The 12,789-nt window shown below is 38.2% G+C and overlaps 1 protein-coding gene across 2 annotated transcripts in view; it reads left to right on the forward strand.

Annotated features, from left to right (window-relative positions):
• Window positions 1–583: 583 nt before the first annotated feature.
• Window positions 584–12,789, forward strand: part of epas1b (endothelial PAS domain protein 1b) — a 93,931-nt gene continuing 81,725 nt past the window's right edge. For both annotated transcript variants that reach the window (XM_062995976.1, XM_062995977.1), the window contains exon 1: window positions 584–898. In XM_062995976.1, the coding sequence (XP_062852046.1) occupies window positions 873–898 (26 nt within the window). In that variant the 5' untranslated portion in view covers window positions 584–872. The remainder of the gene's footprint in view (window positions 899–12,789) is intronic.

A 12,789-nucleotide genomic window follows, 5' to 3' on the forward strand; every position in this document is an offset into this window, starting at 1 on the left:
GACCAAAAGGTCACAACATGTTCTCTGACTAGAAATTCATAAGGTTTAAGAAAGAAGCTGTAATGCATTCACAGACAGAAACAAAGTTTGCAAAGACTTATGTAAATCATTAAAAAAAATTGTATCAGGCCGAGTATCAACTTTAAACAATGCAAATGCATAGAAAAATGCCTTTTTCGTCATATATACCTATACAGATGTACACTCACTCACTTTCTTAACCGTAGAATATTTCCCTGTCAGTTTATCAATATTATCAAACCAATATTTTGTGATGTGTGACAGCTACATTAAGACCACTATAGACTGTGAACAGTAAACAGTATGTCTTTATATTTGCATATTTTATTTGATATATTTGTGAGTTTAGGCTGTGAATGAGAAGCTTAACACTGAAGCTGGGCCGCGCTGTGGGGGGGGTGGGACATGTGGGCGTGGCTTATAGAGAGAACCGACCAATCAGGGGGCGTTTTTTGATCGCCGGACTGGCAGGCGACCAGCTGAGCAGAGCGTTGTGTGTGTGTGTGTGTGTGTGTGTGTGTGTGTGTACTGTACAAAGTTCTCAGAGTGTTGAAGGTAGGTGAGAAAGTCGGAGCTTCTCTTTGAGCTCTGATTGAACACTTGGATTTGAGCGGTTAGAATCAGTGGAGGGCTATACGATCCTCGGCAGTGTTCTGAGACTGTATAGCCTCGCTTCTCTTATTCTAAGGAGAATTTTAAACCACCATGGACTTTATTTTTTGATCTGACGACACTACGGTGTGAATTTTTTACTTAAAAAATTAAATCAGCCTGAGTGCAGATTATTGACTTTGTTTATTGACCGTCTAAACCTTGAGGAAAGTGCGAGAGTTGGACCGAGCTTGTTAAAGATGACAGCTGATAAAGACAAGAAGCGGTAAGTTGAGGTTTTAGACGCTTTTTAAATCTGTCATTACATGTGAATAGGATTTTTAAAGCACTAAAGGCTGCAGCTTTAAAAGGCTTTTAATTATTAATCTCAAAACTATTTATAAAAGAAAAAAAATGTAAGAGAAAGTGTCAATGTGTCTGTATTAGTCAGGAAAAGAACTGAGTTCTAGTCCCCATGCTGCCTTCACCGGCACCTCATATATGCTGTCATAATGATTCCTGGGAATTAAGTTCTTATAATAAATAATCTAATCAGTTTCAGTTTTATATTTTGTCAAGTGATTTTAATGAAAACTAAATCAACTTTTCGCACTGCCACTGCCATGCTTTTTTAAATACCGTATAAAACAGCCACACGTGACTGTTCTCCTTTAATACAGCTACAGGATCAGTTACAGTTACATTAGTATTAAGATGAATGAGTGAATGAATTGTGTATTGCACACGTGTAGTCAATATTCTAGATTTCTCATCATAACGGATTCATTTCCATACACAGGTCCATGTGGAATAACACCTGCTGATTCTGCTCTTTTTAATTCATTTTAATAACACACATTTGTACCTTTAAACGTTATTAAATGTCTAGTGTTATTATTTGGCTTGTCACAATGAATGCACAATTTTTAGGTGATCACAGTTAATCGTCAGATTCCACAATCATACGATTACATGCATCAGCAAACACCAGGGTCATCATCAGTGACTTGAAATCTGCCAAATCAGATCAAATGACTGTCCATGTTTATTTTATTGAATAGTTTTTGTTAATGGTTTATATTATAGACTCTTTGTTATTCCAGAGTTACATTGGATATCATGCTTTTTAATGCAGTGTGACCCCTGTATATTTACAGGGGTTGGACAAAATAACTGAAACACCTGTCATTTTAGTGTGGGAGGTTTCATGGCTAAATTGGACCAGTCTGGTGGCCAATCTTCATTAATTGCACATTGCACCAGTAAGAGCAGAGTGTGAAGGTTCAATTAGCAGGGTAAGAGCACAGTTTTGCTCAAAATATTGCAATGCACACAACATTATGGGTGACATACCAGAGTTCAAAAGAGGACAAATTGTTGGTGCACGTCTTGCTGGCGCATCTGTGACCAAGACAGCAAGTCTTTGTGATGTATCAAGAGCCACGGTATCCAGGGTAATGTCAGCATACCACCAAGAAGGACAAACCACATCCAACAGGATTAACTGTGGACGCAAGAGGAAGCTGTCTGAAAGGGATGTTCGGGTGCTAACCCGGATTGTATCCAAAAAACATAAAACCACGGCTGCCCAAATCACGGCAGAATTAAATGTGCACCTCAACTCTCCTGTTTCCACCAGAACTGTCCGTCGGGAGCTCCACAGGGTCAATATACACGGCCGGGCTGCTATAGCCAAACCTTTGGTCACTCGTGCCAATGCCAAACGTCGGTTTCAATGGCGCAAGGAGCGCAAATCTTGGGCTGTGGACAATGTGAAACATGTATTGTTCTCTGATGAGTCCACCTTTACTGTTTTCCCCACATCCGGGAGAGTTACGGTGTGGAGAAGCCCCAAAGAAGCGTACCACCCAGACTGTTGCATGCCCAGAGTGAAGCATGGGGGTGGATCAGTGATGGTTTGGGCTGCCATATCATGGCATTCCCTTGGCCCAATACTTGTGCTAGATGGGCGCATCACTGCCAAGGACTACCGAACCATTCTGGAGGACCATGTGCATCCAATGGCGGTGCCGTGTATCAGGATGACAATGCACCAATACACACAGCAAGACTGGTGAAAGATTGGTTTGATGAACATGAAAGTGAAGTTGAACATCTCCCATGGCCTGCACAGTCACCAGATCTAAATATTATTGAGCCACTTTGGGGTGTTTTGGAGAAGCGAGTCAGGAAACGTTTTCCTCCACCAGCATCACGTAGTGACCTGGCCACTATCCTGCAAGAAGAATGGCTTAAAATCCCTCTGACCACTGTGCAGGACTTGTATATGTCATTTCCAAGACGAATTGACGCTGTATTGGCCGCAAAAGGAGGCCCTACACCATACTAATAAATTATTGTGGTCTAAAACCAGGTGTTTCAGTTATTTTGTCCAACCCCTGTAAGTATACAGTGATTTGATTTAAACTTGGATTGGTAAATACTATACAAAGACTATACAAAAAACAAAAATATAAAAATGAAAACAAAAAGTAATCTTTGTATTGTCCACATAAATAATCTAATATCAAGATTAAATATATATATACACACACATATACATATGGACCAATTATTGTGAACACCTGACCTGATAAACTTAATCAGTGTGACCATGACTGAAGAATTACATTTTTTTTTATTAATATTGTAAAAAATGTGCAACAAAGTGACCTTGTTTTTGAATTACCAAGGTTATGTGGGACCATTTTTCCCAACATCACTGGGCCACCATTTTCTGAAATCCTGTACAAAAAAAATCCATAAAAAAGTTCATATCTGGGAGATGTGTTGCATATAATGTAGGTTTTACTTTATTTAACATTGCATACAACTAAATTGGTAGTAGGATGGTTGCACATCTAGTCATTTTTGGACTTTCATTAGTCTTTTGCTGTAATCCTTAACATTCATTATCTCAGACTATCAGATTATCATGACATATATACCTTACATGTCATGAAATTAGTTAATTAGTGTAGTAAATTATGTTTTAAATATGTTTCTGAATGTGGGCCAATTTAGTGTTTCTGTCTTCCAACATGTCGTTTACAAAAGTAAAGGCATTCATAACAAACCATTAAGGTTATTAAATGATAATTTGTTGGTGCAGATGTGCATGTTGGTCTTTAAGCAAATAATATTGTACTGTTTTTAGAGTATTATGTCCATTTTGTGCAGTCATATTAAATAAAATGTTGTACTCATGAATAAAATGTAGCTGGTAGAAGAAAGTAGTGTAATTTACCAAAAGTTCCTTCTAAATTGTCATTTATTGTAGTGCTTATTATTGGATTAATAACAGATAACTATAGCCACATTTCTTCTGTCTAGTTTATATCTTAGTTTTATATATAAGTTTTCTAGTGTGCAAGTTTTAGTCTTGATTACCTTTAAAATTATGGCTATCTACAGTTTAACCTACAGTTTTACCAGAAACTTCACCATGGCCTTTTGATCTCTGCTTCTTGACCACTAATCCTCACACGCCATGTGATATGGTGCCATGACATGACTATCATGTCTAAAAGACATCTATGTTAACACACTAGTTTCATGTTAAAACTTGTCTAATGCATCTAAAGCTAAATTCCACAGATTTTTGTTTAAAATGTCTGCAAAACTTACTCGCTTAAGTAAACAAAGCTTTTTTTAGACTGATGTGCAAAAGAGCCAATAATGGACATTTTTTTTCCTGAAAGATTTTACAAAAATAAAAGTCTTTTTATTATGCCATTAAAAATGTTAACTTTGTGGAATCAAATGTCTTTAGGGAAAGAAAGTAGAAAAAACATTTACTACATTTTAAAAAATGTAGTATACATGTAGTTTACAATCAGTGTAAAAACATCTGTACATTGCAAGCAATTTATAAAACACTGTAAGATAAACTGCTAGTTAATGACCTATTAGAAAAAGAAAATTATCAGGGCTTTCTGGTGTAGCTTCTTAGTTGGCTTCTAGCTAACATTACACATGTGATATTTAGTGCAAAAGTCATTTAAGGACTTTGGCTGTGTCACTTACAGTGTATCACAAAAGTGAGTACACCCCTCACATTTCTGCAGATATTTAAGTATATCTTTTCATGGGACAACACTGACAAAATGACACTTTGACACAATGAAAAGTAGTCTGTGTGCAGCTTATATAACAGCATAAATTTATTCTTCCCTCAAAATAACTCAATATACAGCCATTAATGTCTAAACCACCGGCAACAAAAGTGAGTACACCCCTAAGAGACTACACCCCTAAATGTCCAAATTGAGCACTGCTTGTCATTTTCCCTCCAAAATGTCATGTGATTTGTTAGTGTTACTAGGTCTCAGGTGTGCATAGGGAGCAGGTGTGTTCAATTTAGTAGTACAGCTCTCACACTCTCTCATACTGGTCCAACATGGCACCTCATGGCAAAGAACTCTCTGAGGATCTTAAAAGACGAATTGTTGCGCTACATGAAGATGGCCATGGCTACAAGAAGATTGCCAACACCCTGAAACTGAGCTGCAGCACAGTGGCCAAGATCATCCAGCGTTTTAAAAGAGCAGGGTCCACTCAGAACAGACCTCGCGTTGGTCGTCCAAAGAAGCTGAGTGCACGTGCTCAGCGTCACATCCAACTGCTGTCTTTGAAAGATAGGCGCAGGAGTGCTGTCAGCATTGCTGCAGAGATTGAAAAGGTGGGGGGTCAGCCTGTCAGTGCTCAGACCATACGCCGCACACTACATCAAATTGGTCTGCATGGCTGTCACCCCAGAAGGAAGCCTCTTCTGAAGTCTCTACACAAGAAAGCCCGCAAACAGTTTGCTGAAGACATGTCAACAAAGGACATGGATTACTGGAACCATGTCCTATGGTCTGATGAGACCAAGATTAATTTGTTTGGTTCAGATGGTCTCAAGCATGTGTGGCGGCAATCAGGTGAGGAGTACAAAGATAAGTGTGTCATGCCTACAGTCAAGCATGGTGGTGGGAATGCCATGGTCTGGGGCTGCATGAGTGCAGCAGGTGTTGGGGAGTTACATTTCATTGAGGGACACATGAACTCCAATATGTACTGTGAAATACTGAAGCAGAGCATGATCCCCTCCCTCCGGAAACTGAGTCGCAGGGCAGTGTTACAGCATGATAATGACCCCAAACACACCTCTAAGACGACCACTGTTTTATTGAAGAGGCTGAGGGTAAAGGTGATGGACTGGCCAAGCATGTCTCCAGACCTAAACCCAATAGAACATCTTTGGGGCATCCTCAAGCGGAAGGTGGAGGAGCGCAAAGTCTCGAATATCCGCCAGCTCCGTGATGTCGTCATGGAGGAGTGGAAAAGCATTCCAGTGGCAACCTGTGAAGCTCTGGTAAACTCCATGCCCAGGAGAGTTAAGGAAGTTCTGGGAAATAATGGTGGCCACACAAAATATTGACACTTCAAGAACTTTCACTAAGGGGTGTACTCACTTTTGTTGCCGGTGGTTTAGACATTAATGGCTGTATATTGAGTTATTTTGAGGGAAGAATAAATTTACACTCTTATATAAGCTGCACACAGACTACTTTTCATTGTGTCAAAGTGTCATTTTGTCAGTGTTGTCCCATGAAAAGATATACTTAAATATCTGCAGAAATGTGAGGGGTGTACTCACTTTTGTGATACACTGTATGCAACCGGTTAATGTGTAAAAACATCCTGAAACATAAATAATAACAATTCTTTTAAATATACTTATTACTTAGCCTGGATATTAACGTAAACTACATGTCTAAAGAATGTGGGCACCACCCAGGGCCGGCGCTAGGGGGGGGCTGAGGGGGGCATTGCCCCCCCAAATTGTGTCTTTGCCCCCCCAAGCACAATGCAAGCAACGGCTATTTTTAAAATTATCTCTGAACCAATCACAAAAATGCATTTTGTTTTACAGAGTGAAGATATTTCCTTGCTTATTCCTGATTGGCTCTTTGAGTCATATAAAAATCGGCAGACTGCCCCAAACAGTTCAGTTCGGCAGTATATGTTCTGTTAGTGTGAGCGAGAGGCAGGTATACTGGTAAACACTTTTTTTTTACAGAATTAGTATTCTTTTGTTTTCTTTATATTTTAATTTCCCAATAATATAAATATTCTCACTCATTCCTATTTCCACGTTTGAATATTCTCAGTCTGTGTGTAGGTACATTTGTCAGCTTTGACTTAAATTTGTATTAAAGCCTTTCAAGAAATAGAGTTGTTCTATTAGTAATGGCAATTTAATTAAGGGGGCGTATTAAAATGAAATACAATTAGATAATCTTTTTTCTCCATTTACATAATCAACATGTATTTTTTAATCATTGGGTTTTAAGTTTAAGTTCGAAAACATGCATTTTTATTTCTTTACCTCATACATCACTTTAAGCCAGTATCAATAGCTTGGCTGTCATCATTCATGCACAAATCAAGCCTTGAATATATTTCTGGCTTCAAAAACATGACTATCAACATGCCCCCTCATTAGGTTTTACTGCCCCCCCAAGCAAAGCAGTCCAGAACCGGGGCTGGCACCACCCCTAATTACTGAGTTTAGGTGTTTTAAACACTTGTTGCTTACAGGTGTATGAAAAGTTGTATAAAGTAAATCATATGTTACCAGCTTCGTGGCATCAGTTTAAAGACGGCTCGTTCATGTTCCAGCATGACTCTGCCCCTGTGGGTAAAGCGGGCTCTATAAGACAGATTTGACAAATTTAGTGTTCTCTTTAACCACTGATTGGGAGTCAGACCTTTTTATCTTATATCAGTGCTTGGCCTCAAAAATGTTTTTTGTCGGAATGGGCTCAAATTCCCACAGTCACTCTCCAGAACTCCCCAGAACAATGAAAGCTGTTGTAAAAAAAACTCTATATTAATGCTTATTGTTTTGCAATAGAATGTTTAACAGGCTTAATGTCAAGTTTTCACCTTTTATCACCTTTATATCCATTTCTGTGATATAGCTCGTAGGACGTCTTTTTTACTGTACACTCTTATCCCTAACTGAGAACACGCATGCTTTTACCCATAATCCATTGAAAAGAGTTAGTTTGCTCGGTACCTGCTGTCTTGTTAAGCCGCTCTTGTCTTTTAAGTAATTTTTATGTCATGTGGTTAAATAAAGCCTGTAGATGTTGAAAGCAGACTGAACAAAATAACATATAAAGCATGAAAATGATCCTAAACTCACAAGAAAAAAATACAGTGCTCTAAAAATCAAAATACTAAAAATCAAAAGTTGATATAACTCCTCTATTTAGCATTTTGTCTATTTATTAAGTTCAGCTGACCCTGTACTCATTCATTGTGACCCCAGCTTCTTTTTGACTACTTGCCATACAGTTAGATCCACAGACAGTTCCTTAGCTTTGGTGGCTTGTTTTAGTCCTGACAATAGAGTGAAATTGTGGAACCTTATACACCCAAGTCTGTGCTTTACAGCATCCAATCCATTCAAATTGCAACAGGTGGACTCCAACTAAGTTCTAAATACGTTTTAAGAATAACTAAAGCAAACAGGATATGCCTGAGGAATAAAAGATTTCAGTTTTATTTAATTCTTAAAAAAATTGGTTTGACAATTATATTAATTTAAAGTCAGAAGACTTTGACATATGTCTGTGTGAATTTGTGCCCATTTAGTCCAAAGACTAGATGTATAGCTGGGCACTGATGTCTGTCGAGAAAGCCTTAACTGATGTTCCAGTTCATTCCAAAGCTGTACTGTGGGGTTGAGGTCAGTGTCTGTGCAGACCACTAGAGGTTCTTTAAACCAAGCTGTTCTTCATGTCTTTATAGAGCTTAAGCCTAGTGGTTAAGGAACTGGACTAGTAATCAAAAGGTCGCTGGTTCAAGCCCCACCACTGCCAGGTTTCTGCTTTGGGCCCTTGAGCAAGGCCCTTAACCCTCAATTACTCAGACTGTATGCTGTCACAGTACTGTAAGTCACTTTGAATAAAAGCTTCTGCTAAATGCTAAAAATGTAAATGTAAATCCACAATAAGAAAAAGCACAAATATTTAAGGGGTCTGTTTGTGTCCATTTTTTTTACTACACTCTTAAATAATCACAAAACTCAAGGATGTGCTGCTTTACTCACAAATAATGAATTTTTAAAGTCTTGTGAAAAGTTCTAGACTTACCTGTGTATGTGTGTTTGTGTGTGTGTGTATGTGTGTGTTTGCATGTGTGTCCGTGGTAGACAAAGCGCCAAAAAGTCTGCTTGAGCCTTGTGACCGTTTGTTCCCTGCATGCTCTGTGTGTCTTTATCAGATGAATCAGAGGGAAGCTGAACACAAACAAACATCGGTATTTCACTCAAATGAAGAGCATGTATCTTTAGTATCAGGATATTGCAATTCAGAGGGGAATTCATTCACTGTTCAGCTTTTCTTAAGGGGACAGAACCTGACCTTGGCTGACCACGCTTACACAACAGATGAGTCGGTCATCTTTAAATCTTAAGCGATTCTGGTATAAGGAATGGTCAGTATGTTGGTCTGGTCTGTAAAATGTACAATTTAAGACTCCCACAGATACTAAAAACACTGGTTTTAACCTCACTGTCATTTTCTGTTTCTTTTGTTCCCGTCATTTACAATAAAACATGAAGTGATTCATGCAGGGATGTGCCAGGAATTTTGTAATTTCTGCTTATTCATGTTGTGTTTTGATGCCTCATTTGAACCGTGTGGGTCGAATACCACTGTATTTGTTTTTTAACACTTTTTACACATACTCAGTGCATGAAATACACTATACTATACACATTTAAAAAATAAATGGTATTAAAATAGAGTGATTTTTGTGATATTTTCTGTTATAACAACAGCCACTCTTCTCAGAAGACTTTGACATACACTGATCAGCCATAACATTAAAACCACCTACTTGTTTCTACACTCACTGTCCATTTTATCAGCTCCACTTACCATATAGAAGCACTTTAAAGTTCTAAAGTTCTAACCTGCTTTTACTCTGTTCTTCAATGGTCAGGACCCCCACAGGACCACCACAGAGCAGGTATTATTTGGCTGGTGGATCATTCTCAGCACTGCAGTGACACTGACACAGCTGTGTGTTGTGCTGTATGAGTGGATCAGACACAGCAGCACTGCTGGAGTTTTTAAATACCGTGTCTACTCACTGTCCACTCTATTAGACACTCCTACCTGGTAGGTCCACCTTGTAGATGTAAAGTCAGAGACGATCGCTCATCTATTGCTGCTGTTTGAGTTGGTCATCCTCTAGACCTTCATCAGTGGTCACAGGACGCTGCCTACAGGGCGTTGTTGGCTGGATGTTTTTGGTTGGTGGACTATTCTCAGTCCAGCAGTGACAGCGAGGTGTTTAAAAAGTCCATCAGCGCTGCTGTGTCTGATCCACTCATACCAGCACAACACACACTAACACACCACCACCATGTCAGTGTCACTGCAGTGCTGAGAATGATCCACCACCCAAATAATACCTGCTCTGTAGTGTTACAATAAAACAGCTTTTATTTGTTTTATATTAATTTGGTTAGTAAGGCAGATTTAAAAGATGCATCTAAAACACATTTAAGCCGCATATTTCCAACAAGAGGAATGTGTGAGAACTGATATCTATCAGTGACCTTGTATTTGTCACGCATATTAGCAGACACAGGTTGAGATGGACTGTGCAATATGTAATATTTAATTAGGCTTTATTATTTTATTTTATTATTTATTATTTTATTTTATTATAATAGATTAACTAATTTAAATCAGAAAATTATAATATTATGCTTAGTATGTTTAATTATTGGTACTGTTTTTTTTGTTGTTGTTTTTTTCATTGTCATTATGTCTTCAAGTAATATTGTGCCTAATATTGTAACATAGTGCCTGCATGTTACAGTGACATCTGTTTATGGTTTGAACAAAATAAATAATTTAATTTATTAATTTATTATTTATTATTTAATAAATAAATATAAAGGTATATAAAGTAAGGAATAAGGCTATTTTTTACTCCAGAACAGTTTTAATCCACTTGAAATACTTTTATACAAGTTCTGAATGATTTTTAAAGTATTGAAGCTTTCTTAAAGAAGAAAACTTTACAGTCCTTAGATGGATAAAGGACATGGAGGTGGAGTCTGCAATTCACAACCTCACATAATGTTTAATGATTGGGAAGACCTCGAGCCACATGGGGGACGTTAACCTTAATCAAACTCAAACTAAGACACACATTTGCACCGCCATATCCAAAGTTTACATATTCCTCTTTGATTTATTCTTATTTTTATTGTTATTATCTGGATATTATTACTATTATCATACCTATATCTGAGATTATATTTTCATCTTTAATATTTATTCATATATATATATATATATATATATATATACCGGTATATTTTTATCTTTAATATTTATTCATATATATATATATATATATATATATATACAGGGGTTGGACAAAATAACTGAAACACCTGGTTTTAGACCACAATAATTTATTAGTATGGTGTAGGGCCTCCTTTTGCGGCCAATACAGCGTCAATTCGTCTTGGAAATGACATATACAAGTCCTGCACAGTGGTCAGAGGGATTTTAAGCCATTCTTCTTGCAGGATAGTGGCCAGGTCACTACGTGATGCTGGTGGAGGAAAACGTTTCCTGACTCGCTTCTCCAAAACACCCCAAAGTGGCTCAATAATATTTAGATCTGGTGACTGTGCAGGCCATGGGAGATGTTCAACTTCACTTTCATGTTCATCAAACCAATCTTTCACCAGTCTTGCTGTGTGTATTGGTGCATTGTCATCCTGATACACGGCACCGCCATTGGATGCACATGGTCCTCCAGAATGGTTCGGTAGTCCTTGGCAGTGACGCGCCCATCTAGCACAAGTATTGGGCCAAGGGAATGCCATGATATGGCAGCCCAAACCATCACTGATCCACCCCCATGCTTCACTCTGGGCATGCAACAGTCTGGGTGGTACGCTTCTTTGGGGCTTCTCCACACCGTAACTCTCCCGGATGTGGGGAAAACAGTAAAGGTGGACTCATCAGAGAACAATACATGTTTCACATTGTCCACAGCCCAAGATTTGCGCTCCTTGCACCATTGAAACCGACGTTTGGCATTGGCACGAGTGACCAAAGGTTTGGCTATAGCAGCCCGGCCGTGTATATTGACCCTGTGGAGCTCCCGACGGACAGTTCTGGTGGAAACAGGAGAGTTGAGGTGCACATTTAATTCTGCCGTGATTTGGGCAGCCGTGGTTTTATGTTTTTTGGATACAATCCGGGTTAGCACCCGAACATCCCTTTTAGACAGCTTCCTCTTGCGTCCACAGTTAATCCTGTTGGATGTGGTTTGTCCTTCTTGGTGGTATGCTGACATTACCCTGGATACCCTGTCTCTTGATACATCACAAAGACTTGCTGTCTTGGTCACAGATGCGCCAGCAAGACGTGCACCAACAATTTGTCCTCTTTTGAACTCTGGTATGTCACCCATAATGTTGTGTGCATTGCAATATTTTGAGCAAAACTGTGCTCTTACCCTGCTAATTGAACCTTCACACTCTGCTCTTACTGGTGCAATGTGCAATTAATGAAGATTGGCCACCAGACTGGTCCAATTTAGCCATGAAACCTCCCACACTAAAATGACAGGTGTTTCAGTTATTTTGTCCAACCCCTGTATATATATATATATATATATATAAACAAACAATTTATATTATTGCTCCTATTGTATATAATTATACCTATAATTGATATATTGTATATATTTATACCTGTAACGATATCTTTATCTTTATTTCTATATTTACACTTATATATCTGTATATATTGTTTATAAGAATAGATACACTTGTCCTATTATTATTATTATTGTTATTATTATTATTCATTTGCACATATTTTTGCACATTGGGCATTTGGGAGCTGGAACTGAAGGCATCCACTTGGCTTCTTCCAAGCATAAATCTACCCAAGTGTAGAAATTATGGCAAAAGCTGGTGTATTAGATGGTATTACTTATGTTATGTATTTTTGTTCTTTGGCTTTTAAAATAAAATGTTTATGATGGCAGCACTTCTGTTAATTCCAACTTTATAAATCTCACAACTTGTTTTTTAAGCATTTAAGAACAATCCTCTAAAGTGCTGTCAGTGAACTTTGA

Source organism: Trichomycterus rosablanca, chromosome 5 (genome assembly GCF_030014385.1).
Source record: "Trichomycterus rosablanca isolate fTriRos1 chromosome 5, fTriRos1.hap1, whole genome shotgun sequence".
Classification (NCBI taxonomy): domain Eukaryota; kingdom Metazoa; phylum Chordata; class Actinopteri; order Siluriformes; family Trichomycteridae; genus Trichomycterus; species Trichomycterus rosablanca.